This window comes from Carettochelys insculpta, chromosome 3, assembly GCF_033958435.1.
Source record: "Carettochelys insculpta isolate YL-2023 chromosome 3, ASM3395843v1, whole genome shotgun sequence".
NCBI classification, from domain to species: domain Eukaryota; kingdom Metazoa; phylum Chordata; order Testudines; family Carettochelyidae; genus Carettochelys; species Carettochelys insculpta.
Window position 1 is genome coordinate 105,415,154 of NC_134139.1, and position 19,659 is coordinate 105,434,812.

Below are 19,659 nucleotides of genomic sequence, written 5' to 3' on the forward strand. Positions count from 1 at the left end.
ATCTTGGGTTACTGCTGGGTAGTCACCTATTGTGGAGCACCCACGGGGACACTCGAAGAAGAAAGAAAAGTTACTCACCATAGTAACAGTGGTTCTTCGAGATGTGTCCCCGTGGGTGCTCCACTACCCGCCCATCCTCCCCGCTTCGGATCTCTGTTAGTGTTTTGCGGGGGCACCTGAGGCGGTTGGTCGAGGAACTGGTGGGGACCGGATTGCGCACATGGCCAGGAGCGCGCAAGGGAGCGGCGTGCGCCAGCGCATGCGCGGTCCGGCAGAAACTGCTTGGAAGATCCGATCTGCGGCGCCGGGCAAGCCTGACACCTATTGTGGAGCACCCACGGGGACACATCTCGAAGAACCACCGTTACTACGGTGAGTAACTTTTCTATCGTATGTTATATAGTCATATAAATGCAGAGCTGGAAAGGCTCTTTAGAAGTCAAATCCAGCTGCCTGTGCTCAGGCAGACCAAGTAAACCTGGGGTATCCCTGACAGGTGTTTGGTCCTGTTTTTTAAAAAAAAAAAATTCTAGTAATGAGAATTCCACATCTTCCCATTGAATAATATTCCAGAGCTTACTACTCTGGAATCGCATCCAGAGGAGCACTACTTCAGGCAGAAGTTGCTCACCTTTTATTGATAGTTCTTCAAGATGTACCCTGTAGGTTTGCTTTAGCCTGCCCTCTTCTTGGGGGGGAGGGGGCACGTGTGGGCTGAATGGATACTTCAATCAACAATCTCTGATCAGAGATGTAGATATGCAGACACGCACCTACAGTGGAGCACCCATAGCGATATACATCTCGAACCACCGTTACCGCTCAATGGGAGTGACTTGTTTTGGTCTTGTTTGTTTAGAACTGCTTCATCACGTTGTTAGGGTGACTATCCATCCCGTATTTGGGATGCCAAAAAGCTGTCCTTACTTATTTTTTAAAAGGGACTAACTGTCCTGTATTTGAGCACTCCCCCAGCTGACCTTTTCCACCAGCAGTTGCGCTAGGGCACCTGCTGGCTAGAGAGCACTAGGTCACTTCCCTGAGCCTCAGGGAAACAGGGACAGCTACTGCTTCCCTGGGGCTCCCAGAGAGCACTGGTTGCTACTGCTTCCCTAGGGCTCAGGGACGGCGAGTGGCTGCCACCTCCTTACTGTCTCTGTGGGGGTTGGTGGAACTGGGAGGAACCACCTTTCCCTCCATATCTCCCTGTCCAGTTGCTCTGCATATTGTGAAACTACTTCTGAGTAGTTTGATTTATGGGGCAGATAGCTGCAGTCATTCTGTGGAGGCTGCTAGGGCAATGGTGTGCTGAAAGACATGAGCATTGCTCCTCAGCGTGAGGACAGAGAGTTGGCCTGAACTGTGGTAGTAAAGAATTCCGTGTCCAGAACTGAGAGCTCTTTGCTGCTGGCTCATCTGATTTTGAATTTAGCTCTCTAAGTTGTCCTACTTTTAATTTCAGCACCCAATAATTGACTGTAGGGCAGGGATGGCCAAGATACAGCCCCTGGTTGGGGACAGGGACAGCTTTGGGTGCTGCCACTGCCCCCAGCAAAATCTGGGTAAATAGGAGCCAAGAGATTTTGCTGGTGGCAGGGACAGCTCAGAAAGCCCTCCCTGCCCCAGCAGAGAGCCACAGGGAAAAGCCAGGGAGCTGGGACTGCTGGCAGGCAGAGGTGTCTGCCTGAAAGTGCAAGGAGCTGGCCAGGAGCCGCTTAGGTAAGCACTTCCCAGCCACAGCTTGGTTCTGGCACCACAACCGAAGTCCCTCCCGCACCTGCACCCTCTCTGACACTTCTCTTCCAGGCCAGAATCCTCTCCTGCACTGATATCCCCTCCCCCAGGTCACCACCAAACCTCTGCACTCCCCTTCCCCAGGTCACAACTCCCTCTCAAACCCGGCAGCCACTCCTACATCTCTCTCCCAGGCCAGAATCTTCATTTTCTCTCAGACCCTTCCCAGACCTGCACCCTAGTCCCACTCCCAAGGTCACAACCCACTTCTCTTTTACCCAGACTACTCTCAAACCTCACACCCTCTCCTGGCCCCCTAGTCCTTGACCCCTGCTGCACCTGACTTCCATCCCAGACCCAACGCTCCCTCCATAGAAATGTGCATTCCTTGATCCCTTACAAAATCCTGGAGGTGCCCCCATCAAAAATTATTGCCTCACCTGTGTTTTGGGGAATAACACATGATTTTCCTTTCAGAAATTCGTTAGCAAAAGTGCCTTTTTAAAGTAAATTTTGCTTTTCTAGTATTCTTCCCCCATCTGTACCCACTGCCACCTTGCTGTGACAACAGGTTCTCCGCCATCAATTAGTGAAGGTGAGTCAGTCCCAATAAATACTGAAGGATGCATTCTCCCCCGCAATACACGTCCTTTTGACCTGCAGCTTAAACTTTCTGTGATGCACACAAATGCTTCTAAAAAGCGAAAAGCAGATTTTTTGGCTTATTGTGAAACTACTTCAATGCCAAATGTTGCATGCCTCTGCTTAGCATCAGAGATACAAATAATTCTACATAAACTGTAGATCTGAAATTCCACAGCTACACTACTAATCTCTGTGCACAGAGGATTTGGTCATACCTCCATGAATTATGGCTTGAAGAACTTAAATCAGACTGACTTGGATATGACCATTATTGATGGAATTGAAAACCAGAATGAGTTTGTAAGCAAAAGGTGGGAGAAAACCACAGTGAACTGAGGTGAGCATGAAACACTTACCTTTGCGCATTAGAAGGAAAATATGCACTGCCCTGGAACGAAAGATGGTGTGTGACTCACAGGTACTAGAATATATGTAATAGTCTGGTTTTTTTTTCCCTCATTTGAGTTGGTACTGGTTTATATGTCAGTGATAGCCTGGTTAAGTCCTTACACAAAAGCTGATTCCTTGGTCAAAAGCGTATGCTCTTTCTGTTCATCTGCTACCTCATTTATTGTATACGTCTGTAACATTTGGGTAAATGAAGCCTATTGGGGAAATACAGGTCTGTTTATTGAGGCATTTTTTCACTCTCTTCTGAGAGTTATCTCCATTCCCTTGATTGTGGGAATATGTTGTCTGTTGAAGTTCCCAGCATTCATTGCTTGAATGAAGTGTGTAAACACAGGGTGTGTAATTCACAGTAACTGGTCTCCAGGTGATGATCTAGAGTTCTCTGTTGTGAATGCACTGGTGAGCACATTGAACTCCAGTGTTCTTCAGCCAGATGACCAATAAAAACCTCAGGAATTTTGAATGTTAATTTCCCATTGGAGCAGGATGGAGAGCTCACCTGCACAGCTGAGCATGTATGCCCAGGGTCCCAAATTCTTCCAGCATGGAGCAGTCAGGAGACAGTGGATCTGTTTCTGGGGGAAATAAAGGGGAGTCTGTGCAGTCAGAGCTCAGAACCAGCCAAAGAAATGTGATATTTGTGCCAAAATTGCACAGGGCATAACAGATTAAGGGCTACACCAGTTAAGAACAACAATGTCACATAAAAATAAAGTATCTTGGACAAGGCTGGTTGTGAGCCACAGACAGGGGAGGGTGCCAACGTGCGCCCATAACCATCTGCAACTTGGTTTTCATTCCATGAGGCGTTGGGACCCTTGGCCAAAATTCCAGTCTTCTGCAAGGACTGTGGAATAGCTACCCACAGTGCATCACTTCTTGAGTTGATGCAGTCACTAGCAGTGAGAATGTTCTCTGTTGACCATAGCCACCTAGTGGGGACATGCAAAATTGCAATTTTAAATTGGGTGCCCAAAGTCAAAGTAAATAAATGCAACCTTAATTTGTAGTGTAGGCATGCCCATGGTGTTTTGAGTGCTTAAACATTACTACAAAAGTGGATATACGCAACTTCAAATGTCAATAAGATCCTGTAATCTTAATTCTCAGTTTTTGAAAACTTTTGTATATCAAGTGAGTTATTTAATTTGTTTAACATGTTTGAAGATACTTGGTTTGCTTTTCCACATGACACATTCGGGGAATTACAATTACGTGCGGGCTAGAGCCACTTAGTCCTTGGATCATTGTCTAAAAATTACTTGATATTGAGATGGGTGAAACTTTTAATATGAAATCTCATGAGTCTTTGGTTTAGAAACCATTAAAAATTCATTGCAAATATAAGACTTTCAGATTTCAGATGATATGTATAATGTGTCCTTATCCCTGCTTGGTTGTGAGATGGATCGCAAAATTACATACTGCTATTCAATATCTTGATTTCTCCATCTGCATTTCAGTTTTTCTCCCATCCTCTCACCCATCTCAGTTGTTGTTTTTCACTTTGCGACATTGCTGGATTTAGAAATCAGAGCTGTCTGTAAATTAACTCAGTCGTCCAAGTGTACAGTCTGCTCATTGCCCTCTTTAGGCCCGCATGGCTGAACTGGCAGAGCTAAGTTCATACAGAGGTATTCAGATAAGGCTATTAAGGACACACCATAGTGTTCCCATTGTCAGTCTCACAAGCTAGGCAGCCTCAAAGCTTGGACTCAATCATTCCCCCTATTCAGTCTCAGATGTTTTCAGAAGTTATCTTGATGGTATGCCAGGAGTGTCTTCCAACTGCCAACTCTCCCTTTGATTGATTCCCTGCTGATAAATAGATTTTGCCCAATGTGGGAATCTTTTGTGTTCCTCAACACCCCTTCATGGAAAAGCAATACATTCTAAATGAGGTCCAGCATCAGGTGATCTGACCACATGTCCTGAGAGGTCTGTCGTAATGCAGGTTTACAGGAAAAACAAGACCATTGCCTTGAGTGCTAGACCATTATGTTCCTTAAGTACCACTAATGGATTTCACTAGAAGATCTAGATTAATAAACAAGTTTACACTTTGTATTTCTAACTTCACACACAAGAATAATACATGCACACAAATAGAATATAACAGTGTTTCCTAATTTTATTTGGCCACAGAACACTTTTAAACTTGAAATAATTTTGTGGAACCCCATTCCCAGGCTCTATTCCCATTCCCATCTCCCCATTGGCCCCCAAACCCTCCCATCTCCAGACTTTACCCGCCTCAGCCCCCAAATCTGTCCCCTATCCCCAAGCTTTACCCACCATCCCGCAAACCCCTCCCCCCATTGCCAGGCTTAACCCCTCTTGGCCTCAAACTCACCCCCCGCCCCCATCCTCAGGCTTAATGCTTCTCCGCCCCAAAGCCCACCCCCAGGGATTAACCCACCTGAGCCCCAAACCGGCCCCTGGGACTAAGCCATGGTGCTGGCTGAAGAGCTCAGCTGAAGGAAGGCTGGTGTGGAAGTGTTTGATGGTGGAGATGAGCTGAGCCATGCCCACTGGAGGAGTGTGGCCGCTCAGGTAGTGGGGCAAATGAGAGGGCTCTCTGCAGCTCCCTGCCCTGCTATCACTGAAATAATGGAACTAAATTCAGTTGGTTTAACAGCCAGATCCTGCCTGCTCCCTTGCCAGCTGTTAAACCAATTAAACTTAGTTCTGCGGTTTCAGTGGCAGCAGGGCAGGGAGCTGCAGAGGAGTCTGCTGTTGTGGTGGAATTTCTTGAGGAACCTTTATTTTCACTTTGCAGAACCCCAGGGACCACCTAACACCATTTGGGAAACACTGGAATACAGTAAAACCCAAATTTTCATGCCAGTCTGTGTGGGGGAGCTGGGAACCAGGCTGCTGCTTGGTTTCCCAGCTCCCTGCTGCTTGCGGGACTTGGGAAACTGACCAGCCCATGAGGGCTGGTCAGTTTCCTGGCTGCTTCTCCCTGCCTTCCCCTAACCGCCCATCTGTTCGCCAGACTGCTGTGTGGCTGGGGGAAGGCAGGGAGAAGGGGCTTTAGCCTGCCTAGCTGCCCGCAGCTGCAGGCAGCTAGGCAGGCTGACAGCCACAGAGCAGCTTCAAGTTGTGCTTAACTCATGTTAAAGCAAGTTACATGCAACTTGAAGCCACATATTTCAGGGGTTTGTGGTATACACATGCAGCAGATTAGTCTTTTCAATGAAAGATTACATGCCACACTTTGCATACAGCATATTTGAGTAATGCATATTCATATTTAAAAACACATTTCCAAAAACTATGGCATCACAAAGTCACAGGAGTGTTTGAGAAGGAGAATATCAAACTAGAGCAGAGGGATTCCATAGTAGGAACCCTCCTTCCAGATAATACCATGTTATCCTCTAGCACTAAAGATATTTGTCTAGGGGAGGGGACCACAGTTGTTAGAAAGAGATTGGCATTAGTGATGGGGGATTCTATTAAAAATATAGCTGGGTTTATGGTTATTGAGAGAACAATATGGTGAATTGCCTTCCAGGTGTGAAGGTTGCAGATCTCTCATGATACCTAGATATAGCTATATGCAGTGCTGGGGAGGAGTTGGTGGTTGTGGTACATGTAAATTCCATTGACATAGGAAACAGTAAGAGAGGTCTTGGGAGCCAAATATAGGCTACCAGGTAAAGAGGTTAAAGTCACAGAATCATAGGGCTGGAAGGGACCTCAGGAGGTCATCTAGTCCAGCCCCCTGCTTCAAGAAGGATCAACCCCATCTAAGTCATCCCAGCCAGGACCTTGTCCAGCCGGGACTTAAAAACCTCAAGGGATGGAGAATCCACCACCTCTCTAGGCAATGCATTCCAATGCTTCACCACCCACCTGGTGAAGAAGTTTTTCCTAATATCTAACCTACGCCTTTCCCTCTTCAACTTCTGACCATTACTCCTTGTTCTGCCATCAGACACCACTGAGAACAATTTCTCACCCTCTTCTTTAGAGCTCCCCTTTAGGAAGTTGAAGGCTGCTATTAAATCACCTCTAAGTCTTCTCTTCTGTAAATCAAACAAGCCCAAATCCCTCAGCCTATCCTCATACATCTTGTGCTCCAGACCCTTAATCATTTTTGTTGCCCTTCGCTGAACCTGCTCTAGCAAATCCACATCCTTTTTATACTAGGGGATCCAAAACTGGACACACTATTCCAGATGTGGCCTCACCAGTGCCAAATAAAGAGGAATAACTATTTCTAGATCTGCTCAAAATGCTCTTCCTCATGCACCCCAGTATGCCGTTAGCTTTCTTGGCTACAAGGGCACACTGTTTACTCATAGCCAGCCTTTCATCCACCATAACCCCTAGGTCCCTTTCCATCATACTGCTGCTGTGCCAGTCGGTCCCCAGCCTGTAACAATGTTTGGGATTCTTCCGCCCCAGGTGCAGGACTCTACACTTCTCCTTGTTGAACCTCATCAGATTTCTTTTGGCCCAGTCCTCCAATTTATCCAGGTCCCTCTGGATTCTCTCTCTACCCTCCAACATATCTATCTCTTCCCCTAGTTTTGTGTCATCTGCAAACTTGCTGAGGGTGCAACCCAGTCCCTCATCCAGGTCATTAATAAAGATGTTGAATAACACCGGCCCCAGAACCGAGCCTTGCGGCACTCCGCTTGAAACAGACCGCCATCCAGATATTGAGCCATTGACCACTACCCATTGGGCCTGACCATCAAGCCAGCTTTCTATCCATCTTATAGTCCAAGGATCCAATCCATATTTCCTTAACTTATGGACAAGAATGTTGTGGGAGACCGTATCAAAAGCCTTGCTGAAGTCATATATATCACATCCACTGACTTCCTCATCTCCACAGAGCTTGTTATGTCGTCATAGAAGTCCAGGGTCTCCAAGGTAGAATTCTATGAAGTGCTTGCAGTTTCACATGCAAAGCTAGTTAGGCAGAGCTGGATGGTCTTGGTGCATTGGTGGGACAGTGGTGTAGGGAGGAAAAATGTAGGTTTATTAGGAATTGTAGAACCTTTTGGGAAGAGAGGACCTGTATAAGAAAGATGGTCTCCATCAAAACCAAAATGGAACCTAAGTGTTCGCATGTACAGTGTAGAAGGTCATAGAGAAGTATTTAAGAGATGGGGGGTGAAATCTGACAGGTGTAGAGATCCACATCATCTGAACAGACTCATCCCTCGGGATGATTTTTTAAAGGGGATACTCTGTATCCTAGTAAAGAAAAGATAAGTACAGGTAAAAACTGAAGAGAAACAGTCATGCATAAGATTCCCATTAATGTACATCACATAATAATAGGCAGCTAAATTGTGACAATGTTTTATGAGTGCTTATATTCAAATGCTAAAAGACTACATGCTGAGATTGGTGAACTTGAGATCCTGGTAGTAAATGAAGATATTGATGCAAGAGATCTCATAGAAACTTGAGTGAATGATAAGTGGATGTGGTAATATCAAAGTATGATGTTTATAGGAAAAACAGAGTTGATCACACTGGTGGGGAGTGGCAGTGTGTGTGTAGGGGGGAAGAAAACCACAGTCAAATACAGTAACATCTTAAACCAAACTGTATCATATGTTCTCTGTTGATAGAAATTCCATACTTCAGTATAGAAGTCAAAATATATTAATTGCCACATGACCTGAATGGTGGTGGTGATTATGAAATGCTCATGGAGATCAGAGAGGCTACAATAATTGAAAACCCAACAATAGGCAATTTCTGTTCTCTATATTAACTGGAAACATGTCACTTCGAGGCATTACACAGAAAACATTTTCAGACACTGTTAAAGCCTGCTGCTTGTGGTTCCTATGACTAGCTTCTCCCAGGGAGCGGCAACTTTTGTTTTAGTTCTAAGTGGGGCTCAAAACGTGATCCAAGAGGTGAATATAGCAAAACCACCTGGTAACACTGACCATAGAGTAAGTAAATTTAACAACCTTGTACAGGAAAAATACTAAAGAAAATAAAAAAATGAGTAAGTTACTTAAATGGCAGTCAAAAGGAACAGTCGCAAATGAAATGCACGTGAGTGGCATAGAAAACATTTTTTAAAAAAGAGGCTCACATTCTATATACACACACGCCCTACATTTAAAAAAAAGAAAAAAAGGGTCATGAAAAAAATGCCACTGTCTATGTCTAGATTGTAGCGATCTGTTGGCAGAAGGTTTTGTCAGAAGATGTCTTCTGACAAAATGTCTGTTGATAGATTGCAGCCAGCCTGCCAAGCGGGACGCAAGAGTGATCCACTGTGTCAACAGTGGACAGACTGCGTGGCCGCTCTCGACAAAACAGCCAGCCGGAACCTCAGCAGACAGGGTTTCGTGTCCGGCAATCCCTTCTGGGAGCCCTGGCAAGATGTGCCCTTAAAACCCCCCCTGACACCTGTTCCCTGTCCATGCTGCATGCCTACCAACATGAGGGACAGCACAGTGCTAGAGCAGGGTTTCTACTCTTTCTGGGAGACACAGCTCTTTCCAATGAGTCATGGTGCCAGAGCAGCCCCTGGGCTTGCACTGGCCCCACGTAGAGGTGCTTCAGCACCTGCTATACCTCATCAGGGAGGATGAGCCTGACAGCACTTTCGAGGAACTTGCTGTTGTTGCTGGATGGTCACATTTGCGTCCATCCCCCTGGGTGTACAGGTGGATCTGGAGGTATTGGGACTGGAGGGTGGGATGACCAGCAGTTGCTTCAGAACTTCTGCATGCACAAGGACACCTTCCTGGAGTTCTGTGCCTAGCTGGCCCCTGCCCTCCGGAGACAGGGCACCTGGCTGCAGCCCGCCATCCCTGTGGAGAAGCGGGTCGCAATTGCCCTCTGAAAGCTCGCCAGCCCTGACATCTACCACTCGGTGGGCAACCAGTTTGATGTGGGGGAAGTCCACCATCAGGGTTCTCCTTATAGAGGTGAGGCACTCTTGGGCCGCAGTCCCTTGTTCTGCGTGCGTGCGTGCGCGCAATCAAAGACCCTCAGGAAACAGGGCTGGGTGTGGGATTGGGAGGGAGGCCCATCCCTGGGAGACTGTGCCGTCCCACCCTCCCACAGCCCTGCTGCTGAAGGCAGGCAACCTCATCAGGGACGGGGACTCTAGCCCCACGTACTCTATCCCTCAGTCCCTGACATATGTGTTCAGTCCCCTTCCCCTGCAGGCTGTGACAGTCATCAACTCCATCCTCTCTGCGGAGGGTTGTTTTACCAAATCCCCAGTGGAGCTCTGAAGCAAAGTAGGCTGTTATGGGAAAAGAGGGAAGGCTCTTTTATGGGTCCATTACTACTTAACAAATAGGAAACAATGGGTAGAAATAAATAAATCATTAATTTGCAAAGTGGAGAGGGGTAAATAGCAGATTCCTCTAAGGATTCGTACTGAGACGGGTACAGTTTGCAATTTTCTATACATGATCTGGAAAAGTGGGTAAGCAGTGAGGTGGCACAACTTACAGATGATAGAAATAGATAGTAATAAGAGTGATATAATTTTTCAGGTTTAATAGATCTCAATTTAGGTAGTCTTTAGTTGACCTGTCTGTGTTTCAATCCCAAACAAAAATTTTGTTTTCAACCAGTGGTCCATGGGCTATGAAACGTGTAAAGTTTTCAATCCCCACAATTTATTTTAGACAGCTGTGTAATTTATGTATTGCTAACTTCATACTAATTGTATGTGATCTGTAAACTTCATAGCTTTTCATGCATATTGTAAGTAACTCAGAACTGTTAGTCTATTATTCCTTTTATTTTTTTCATTTCATTATTTTATATCTTATTTACATCCTGTGTGTGTGATCAAAATCAATTATTTTTCCTATTTGAAGAAAGATTTTTAATCTAAATTTGCAGTTTTCATCAACAGAATTGTATGTATTAATCAGAGTATACTAATAATATTTACCTCTTAGCATGTCATGCTTAGAGCTCCAAGTGTTTTGCAAATAAAGATGAGCATTATTATCCCCATTTCTCAGGTGACGAAAATTGAGAAGAGAGACAATATCATTACTTAAAAATTGACGATTGTGACCAGCTGTAGTATCTTTAAAAGGAAAAGAAAAAAAAAAAAAAAAGCACGTGCTCTTTTGGCTTGCTGTCTATTAAAAAAAACTGTCTGTGGTATTTTGTTTCCTCACCTGAAACATAGTCTTAAGAGCTTTGACCACAATTATATGTAACCTGTATAGCAGTTTGATTATGTGGTTTTGAAGACAGAGCTGTCTTGCTTAAAATTCAATACAAATTAACCATTGAGTAGTAGGATCAAATGACTCCGAACACATCTTAGTATAATCAGAGAGAACAATTAAAATACTTCTTCATCAAGAAAGAAGTATTCATTTGATGTTGAAAATCAGAGTTACTGGTTTACTGGATAATGGCTGCATATAAGAACTATGACATAAGAAAGTTATGGGAATTATGAGATTTTCCTCTTTCAGAGGTCAAGAGCCCTTTTGTACATCTTTCAAAGGAATTTGATTTCAAATTTGTTAGATTTACAAAGTCAGTGGAATACCAGTTCACCTAATTCATCGTAAAACCTTATTATATGCTTAGTTTGGTGTGTTTCGTTTTAAATAATAGTAAAAACAGGTGCCCTGGAACTCACTCATTTAATCTTATAAGGCATAACATATCCAGCAGCATTAAAAGAGAAACGTACCTTCAACAAGAACAAATCAACTGCACTCAGCCAGTGAATCAGCTACAAAACTTTTTTCATTTCTCATTGTCTCTGCAAAGATACGCTTAATTTTCTGCAAAAACTGTATAGTAAAAGGTGTAACTTTTGAATGACACTATATGTAAATCAGCGGAGAAACAATAGAGGCATTCACTGGAAATACACTTGTTCATGTAGCCTTATGGGCAATTATATTGTAGATGCAAGATGAAAATGTTTTAACTTTAATTCACATGTGAAATTCACCTTCTGGGCTGCCAGAAAATGGATTGCATTATGAGTATAAGCTAGTAAATCTTCTATTATTCCATCAATGCTAGTTCCAATTTTAAGTTCACACTTTAATTTTTCTGCCACTAGGAAAACCAAGAGATTCCCAGTCAACCCGAATCGATTCTGAAATTGTGCCAAAAGTTACCAAAATGACTGTGTCTGGAAAGAAACAATCTATGGGATTTGAAGTTCCAAGGTAAAACGAGCGTTCATACTTCAAGATATTTTAACAGTTGTTCTTTCAGACTCATGCACCTGTAGCAAGTTTACTTCTTTTTTATATATTTTTAGAGGTTTTTAGTGTACATTCTGCAAAACTAACCATCTTGGCTTCTTGTTTGACTCATAATTACTTTCAGAAGAAGGCATCTCACGTTGCGAGTTTAACAAATCCTTTCACTATGAATAGTGCAGAGATATCAACTAGTCAGGTTATTTAAACATCCGCTTCATAGAATGCTAACGCTAAGGTTTCTGGAGACTAGCTTATTCAAAAATATTTTAAATTCATTGAAAAGAAATTGTTTAAATAAAGACCATAATTTATGGGGAAAATAATACTTCAGGCCAATGCCCTCCATTGCACAAACAGCTTTCGTTGACAAGTGAGAGGCCTGTTCATGTGAAATTAGAAAGCAAAGAATGGCTGTTTTTGTGCTTTCTTTAATATAATACAATGATTGGGAAAAATTGGAAGAGTCAGGTTAAATTAACAATTGTTTAGTAGTCTTTTGCAGACTAAAGACTGAACAGATTAAGGAAAACAGTTCTGAAAATAAATGCTAAGTTCAGAGAGCTGAACCTTTAATAGTGAGCAGCTAATAGCTGTCACTCCAAATGTCTCATACATTGCAACAATTGAATCACCTATACCTTCTTTTAGGTATTTTTAAAAGAAAATTAGTAGAAGATTCAGTTTTAGTAATTTGCCAGGAATAAAGGGAAAGTTGAGCTATGAGAGCATGATGTGGAAAGACAAATTTCTTCCACAGTAAAACTCACCAATAGGAAAAATTGAGCATCATTTTAAGTGTGTTAATCAGAAAAAGGACATAAGTATCAGCCAAACAAATTGTCCTGCACAGCTCATCTGTGTGTACAACTCTGTTGTGGAGGGATCATCTTAGAAATGAGTCTTCATGTGTTTTCTGTGTTCTGCTCTGCTAATATTACCAAGAAAGTTGGCAATTGTGCTTTTTCTATACTATCCTTTCACCATGGTGTCTAAGGGCAATTAATTCAAAATTGTGTTAGTGGTTTTGTAATAAGGTGTCAACTGGAGGACTGCCCTGAGACTGTAATTTCATGCAGGCCACGGAATAATATTCATCAGGTGATGACTACTTTTAGCAATTTACCTGAGCAAATTATCTGTGAGCTGACGGTTGACTCCAATGTGTAATTCCTTGAGCATTTCAAAATCCTGTCAGTGCTGCTGGTGAATCTGTGCAATAGAATTAAGATATGACCAGTGACATACATCTATAGGTGAAATCTTTTCCACGCTAAAGTCAGTGGCAAAACGCGTGTTGATTTCAGTACGGACTGGAAATCCTCCTCCCTCTCTAGTGTTCTCATGGTACCTTTTATAGTCTGTGGTTCTACATGGGAAGTGGTGAAACTAGTTGCTCTGAGTAAAAGTTTCTAAAAGAAAAAGTAAATGTAGGTGATAAATCTTTCCATCCTTCAGTATTCCAATAGGGATAGTAGATGTTCTTTTCTCAATGCCCAACAAAAATAATAATTAAATTTTTTCTTCATATAAAAAGCATTTTGGAGCTGACCATGCACGTACCATCAGTGGAGCGACAGACACATTTTAAGATCCTATGTTGTCCATAATATGGCAAATCAAGGAGATGGATTGCAGAGGACTACTCCCTATCCAGAGGCTAAAGTCAATTTTGGATAGGCAGACAGAGGTTCTTTTTCTTCCTGGAATAAACAGTAGTTTTGGCAGGGTTGTTACTATACTGCTCTCCTGTCCAGTGACCCTAGTGGAACTGTATGTGCTCCCCTCTTAGTGATGATGCTTTTTTGTATTATAACAGTCCTCACCTTTGAAGTAGTTGTTTGTCATCCAGCTGGGTGTGAATGCTCATTGCTGTGTGAGAGGTTTAACTTCTCATGCAGTACTTCCTTTAAAAATAGATGTGAACTTCATAGAAGTAATGCAACTAATTAGGATAGGATGCTATCTGTGGCAGGGTAAGGAACACGAGTCGGGGCATATATAAATTTATTCCCTCCAAAGTGCCATGAAAAATTCGTGAAAAAAACTGAATAGAATGGATACAAACAGAAAAAAGTTGAAAGATGAAAAGGAGGCATTAACTTTCTATTGAACTAGTGCTAATTTTATTCTTTCCTGGCAATGGGAGTTCTGGGGGTTAAGTTTTTCTTTTACCAGAGTAACCGTATTAATATCAATGGTGCTAGCAAGCTGAAGACAGGCATCCAGTGTTTCATTTCCCATGTGGTTTCAGGCCTTGGATTTTACTTGTTTCATCACAGAAAATGTGCTTTTGCATATATAAGTAATACTGAACATTGAGTGTATTTTGAGTGCAAAGTCTCTTAGCTTGGGGAACTACTCCTTGCAGACCAACTTCCAGAAACTATCCTGACCTTCATTTTGACAGTGGGTCAGATTATAACTCACACAATCGAAGCTGAAGGTTTAGTGACTGTCTTTCCACCGTAGATTCCATTGGATTGTTAAATAAGTGGACACTCCGCTTCAGTTTGTCAAACTCACCAGATACAGTTTCAATTTTTTCTGCCAAGCTTGAAAAGGCTGCCTTGTTATCATTGGTCATCAGCTCACGGCAAGAAGTGAAGCGTGCAAGATCATTTGTCCTCAAATGCACAGTGAATAGTTGTAGCTTCTCTTGCCTATCTTGTAAGCTCAGGTTCAGCACATTCAAGTGAGTTGCCATGTCTGCCAGGAATGATAGGGAGCAAAGAAAATCTTTAGCTTGCAGTTGATTTTGATATTTATGTGTGTTGCCAAGTTGCCCATTCTGAAGAAAGGAAAATTTTTCTTTCTGTGGAGCAAAGAAATGTTCGTGTCTTCCCAACATTTGGCCACCTGATATCTGAGTGCAGTGGTAGATCACTAAATTCTACACTCAGTTCTTCAAGGAAAGATTTGAATTTCCTGTGTCTCAAGGATTTATTGCTGTCACTTAAGTTCACTGTGCGTGACAACATTGTGCATGACATCGCTCGTCTGTAAAATCTTGCCAAATGATGCTTGTTGGTAAATAATGCAGTGCAGTGTGATACAATCCACTGCATTTTCCTTTAGCAAACCAACTAACTCCACTTTGCTGCCATTCATGACTCTTGCACCATCAGATACAATACAGGAATACTTTTGAAACCTGCATAATCACTGACGACAGAATCAAGAGTGGCATAAATTCTGAACCTTTTCAATTACCATCCAAGGGTTGCATCTTGATTATCTCTTCATGTACCACAAAATCCTCAGCTACAATACCTGTGAATATGAGAATTTGGCTTATGTCACTGATGTTTGTACTTTTGTCCAAAGCCAGTAAAAAATATTTACATTGCTTCATCATGTCTTTCAGTTGGAAAGAAACGCGTTCATTAAGTTCTTATTCTTCTTGCAACCGTGTGAAACAGTGACCCACTTTCAAAATTTTTGGCCACTTTATCTTCCCCAAACGCTTTGTGCTGTCTTCACTGCACATTTCTTTATCAATTCCCTGTCTCTAAATGACTTACTCATTTTCACAAGCATCAGAATATGGTCATACAGTGCAGTAAAACGTATAGTTTGAGGCTTCCCACACTTAAATAGCACCTCCTTTTATTTCTGATGTTGACTTTTCAGGTCCATTAAAATACCAGTGTGTAATTTCCCTACATCCTGGGTATACTGTATTCTGTTCATTGTCCCATAATGCTTAATATTTTATTCTTTCACCACAGCAATTGTTTATAGGCACATGAGGCATAGCAGAATTCCATTATTTTCAAGGAACAGAAATTATTCTTCTTCCCATTTTATTTTAAACACCCCATTCACCTCATCTGTTAATGTTGATTTTGGGGGTTACAAATTGAAAGCCACTGAGTATACTTTTATGCAGTTACCACTGGGGGTGGCTCATCAGTAAGGCAAAAGGAGGCTCTGCCTTTCCAGACAGAAAACACAGAAGTTCAGGGGAACACGGGCTATGCTGGCCCGGCCCCTCTCCTCCCTGCCTGTCCACCTTGTGTTGCTGTGGAAAGTGTGTAGTGTGCTTCAGGCAAGTTCTGGGACAGCTGGGAAGGCAGAGCAGCAGCTAGCCTCCTCAGCTGCTTGCCCCTGAACTTGCAAGAAGCATGCAAGGCTCAAATTATAGTCCTGCACTGTCAGTTTCTTCCCCCACCCACCAGCCATTTCAGTTTTGTTCAACATACCTTCTTCAAGACTTGTGCCAGCTCTGCTCTCCAGAGACCACTCCACTCAGCTTGCTGTGCTGCTGCTGGGTGGCCTGGTTGGTTGGTTGGTTTCTACCCCTGCACCTCAGCCCAGGGTGGTCAAAGTGGGCTACCTCCTTGCTGCTCTCTTCCTGTTCAGCTGGCCCCATCTGCCCTGCTCTGCTTCGCCTCTCATGTTTGGTCCATATGGCGTTTCCTCCCTCCTATCCGTTGCCCCAGCCCAGATGCTGCTGAGTGCTCCCCGGCGTTCTCCCTGCCCCCAGTCCGGGTAGAGGGTTTAGTTTCCTTTTCCCAGCCCAGCTGCTACTGAGCCCACTGCTTAGCATCTTCTTCTCTTCCCTTTGCTCTGCAGACACTCTCCCCACACTCCCCCTTTGAAATCATAGTTTGATGATTTTTCTGTGAACTCTACTGTGTCACAAATACAGCTCTCCTACGTGCACACCCTCTTCAGCAATCACATAGAAGTCCTTTCAAAGAGGTTCGTTTTGCAGATGAGGGAAATGGAAAGTGAAATGTAAAGGAAGAAACATGGTGTGGTGTTTGAAAGAGGAGCCAGAAGTCTATTAAAGGACCTATGTCCCAGACTTCCAGGGAGGTATCAGACTGCCATTTTTATTCCCTAATCCAGTGCTTTTAATTAGGCACTTTTTGCACGTCCAGTCTCCAAAAACGCCATTGCCACATAGTGGAAAACGTGTTCCATTTTCTGTGAAATTGCATTAAAGTGGAGGTTTTCTTCTTTTTACCTCACCCAGATATCCTTTACTTGTGTTGAGAGATTTGAGTGGAAGGGGGTGCACGTGTGGTGAGGGAGGCAGTGCAGTCAGAGCAAGGAAGAGAGTGGAGAGGAGGTGGGGCATGGGAATGGCCATGGGCACAAGAGGCAGGCTTGGGAGTACTGCCTCCCCACAGAAGCCTCACCCACTGTCCATGGTTATCAGTAAATATACCCACGTGCTTGATTCAGCTCAGCTGAAGGCCTGAGGCTGGCTGGCTGACACATAACACCAAGATACTTCACACATACACAGTGCATCCCTGGTTATGCTGGACATTGATTGGGAATCTTGCTTTATTAATGGAGGGGTCATGCTGATGGTATTGTTGGTTTTTTTTATACATGGCACTACAAATGCAGAGCCTGTCACACATATCAGAACCTCACCAAAATATCTCTATTACAGAACTGAAATTTTAAAGAGCATTTGTGGGCCAGTAGTTTGAACTACCCTGGGATAGGTGAATGCTTTGTTCCCTTCTGAAAGCTAACATTATTTGAATGGAGGCTGCCTTCTTAATGGAGATTTATTCCAGTGGAGTCATGGAAATGTCAGTGATTATATAAGATCTGAAGAAAATCTTGCTCAAAAGCTAGAGAAGCATCCTGTCAAACAAGAACCCTTTCTCAGTGAGTTGGTCGATTAACATTTGTATGTTACATGCACAGTCAAGTTGAAGGTCATACAATGAACAGTAGTCTCAAAGTAGTAGCCATTTTAGTCCGTAGCTTGACACAAAAGCAGCACTCCTGTAGCGCCTTAGAGACCAACACATTTATTTATTCAGTCATGAGCTTTCATGGGTTGTTGAAGCTTCTTTTCTTTCCATAAATTAATTAAATAGTTTAATTCTATTATGTTTTGAACTGCTTTACTTTTTCATAGACATTTGCTTTTTGCCTATTTGAGGAAAATATGATCAATTCAAATACAGCTTAAAAGACTCCTGCGGTCAGGACTGGTTGCAGGATTTGGAAGAGATCCTTTTAAAGGTGGGCTTTTCAGCTGAGGCTCCATGAGTATTTGATCCTAAGATTCATCATCTTGATGCTTAATGTCTCATGTTTTACCCATATTGCCACATTTGATAAAACATCAGCATGGTGCTGCTTCTTCAAGCAATGTTATGCTTGTACCTGAAACAGTTTTGGGACAAGATGAGAACTTGGATCTGATTAACTGAGCCTATTGCTCTATTTCCCAGGCTCCTCAATTTCCTCTGCTCCATTTTGAAGCAGGTCCTCCAACCTATTTGCCTGGCCCTCCACTTTGCAAAGCCTGTTTTCTCTTTATCCCATTTCCAGTTGCACCATCACTCTCCCTTCTGCTTCTCCAAACCTAATCCTCGAATTCCCAAATTTTTCCTCCCATTGTAACTCTCTTTGGCTTATACCCGAGCCAAAATATAAGTACAGAAAAGAATGCTTTAAGATTGTGACTTAGTGCTTTCTCACCTTTTCTCATTTCTTTGTTCCTTTTCTACCTTATGTGAGTTATCTGCATAATTCTTCCCCTTTCCATTTTACTTTTATAGTTTCTCTTCCTTTTACCCTCATCCCTTTTTCTCATCTCTTTTCCTCTCTTCCCTATTGTCCATCTCCTTTTCTAACCAGCACACCTAGTGCTGCATAATGAGAAGGGAAGTCTAGTGTGTCACTTCTCAAGAGTCTTCAAACTCTCCTTTATAAAAATCTTTCCTTCCCTGTGGCTGTATCCACACTGAGATAAAATCGATATATAATACATTAAAATAATTAATCTCAATATTATGAATTTGAATAAAATGTCCACAAAGCTTCTTGAAATTCGACCTACCTCTTCTCCGTGTCAAATCTCATTAGCCCATTTCCCTGTGCAAGTTTGACAGCTTGAGCACTGCATTGTGGATACCTGTCCCACAGTGTCTTAGCCCTGGTTGCTTGTGGGTGTTTCATGTTGGAATCCCAGAATTCCAAGCATGATCCTAGAATTCACTGCATCACTAATAGTGTGAAAAAAGAACTGGAGATTGCTCCATTGCCTTCTGCAGCATTTCAGCGCAAGCATGGATCCATCAATGCTCCAACTCATAGCACAGATCGTTTCAGCAACCACAGGGTCTATCATGCAATTTGTCCTTCAATTTCAAAGCTCAGTGGTGCTTGGCTACCCTATTGGAGCTGCTGCTGCTGACGACAATGACGAGGAGGAGGAGGATGGTGGTTTGGAACAGCAATTGTGCCAACTGGAGTCTAAGAACTCAGAGCTGGTGGCTGCCATGACTGCGTTGCTGACAGTAGAGTGACAGTTTTGAACTTGAGAGAGCAGCACACAGTGGTGGGATCAAATCATTTGGGAGTCCTGGGATGACCAGCAGTGGGTGTAGAATTTTTGCATATGCAAGTGCACCTTTATGGAACTTTGTGATGCGCTGGCACCCACCCTGAAGCACAGCAACACCAAAATGAGGCAGGCTTTAACAGTACAGAAGTGAGTGGCAATTGCACTGTGGAAGTTTGCAACCCCCGATAGTTACTGGTCAGTGTCAAATCAGTTTGGGGTGGGCAGATCTACAGTGGGATCTGTGGATATGGAGGTGGCCCATGCAATCTGTTGGCATCTCCTCAGGAAGACTGTGACCCTGGGAGATGTACAGGTCATAGTGAATGGCTTTGCGGCGCA

General features: G+C 43.2%; 1 protein-coding gene across 1 annotated transcript in view; it reads left to right on the top strand.

Moving 5' to 3' along the window:
• HBS1L (HBS1 like translational GTPase) overlaps positions 1-19,659 on the top strand; it is a 139,621-nt gene that overhangs the window by 80,972 nt on the left and 38,990 nt on the right. The window contains exon 5 of the mRNA XM_074990516.1: positions 11,846-11,954. Within this exon, the coding sequence (XP_074846617.1) occupies positions 11,846-11,954 (109 nt within the window). The remainder of the gene's footprint in view (positions 1-11,845; positions 11,955-19,659) is intronic.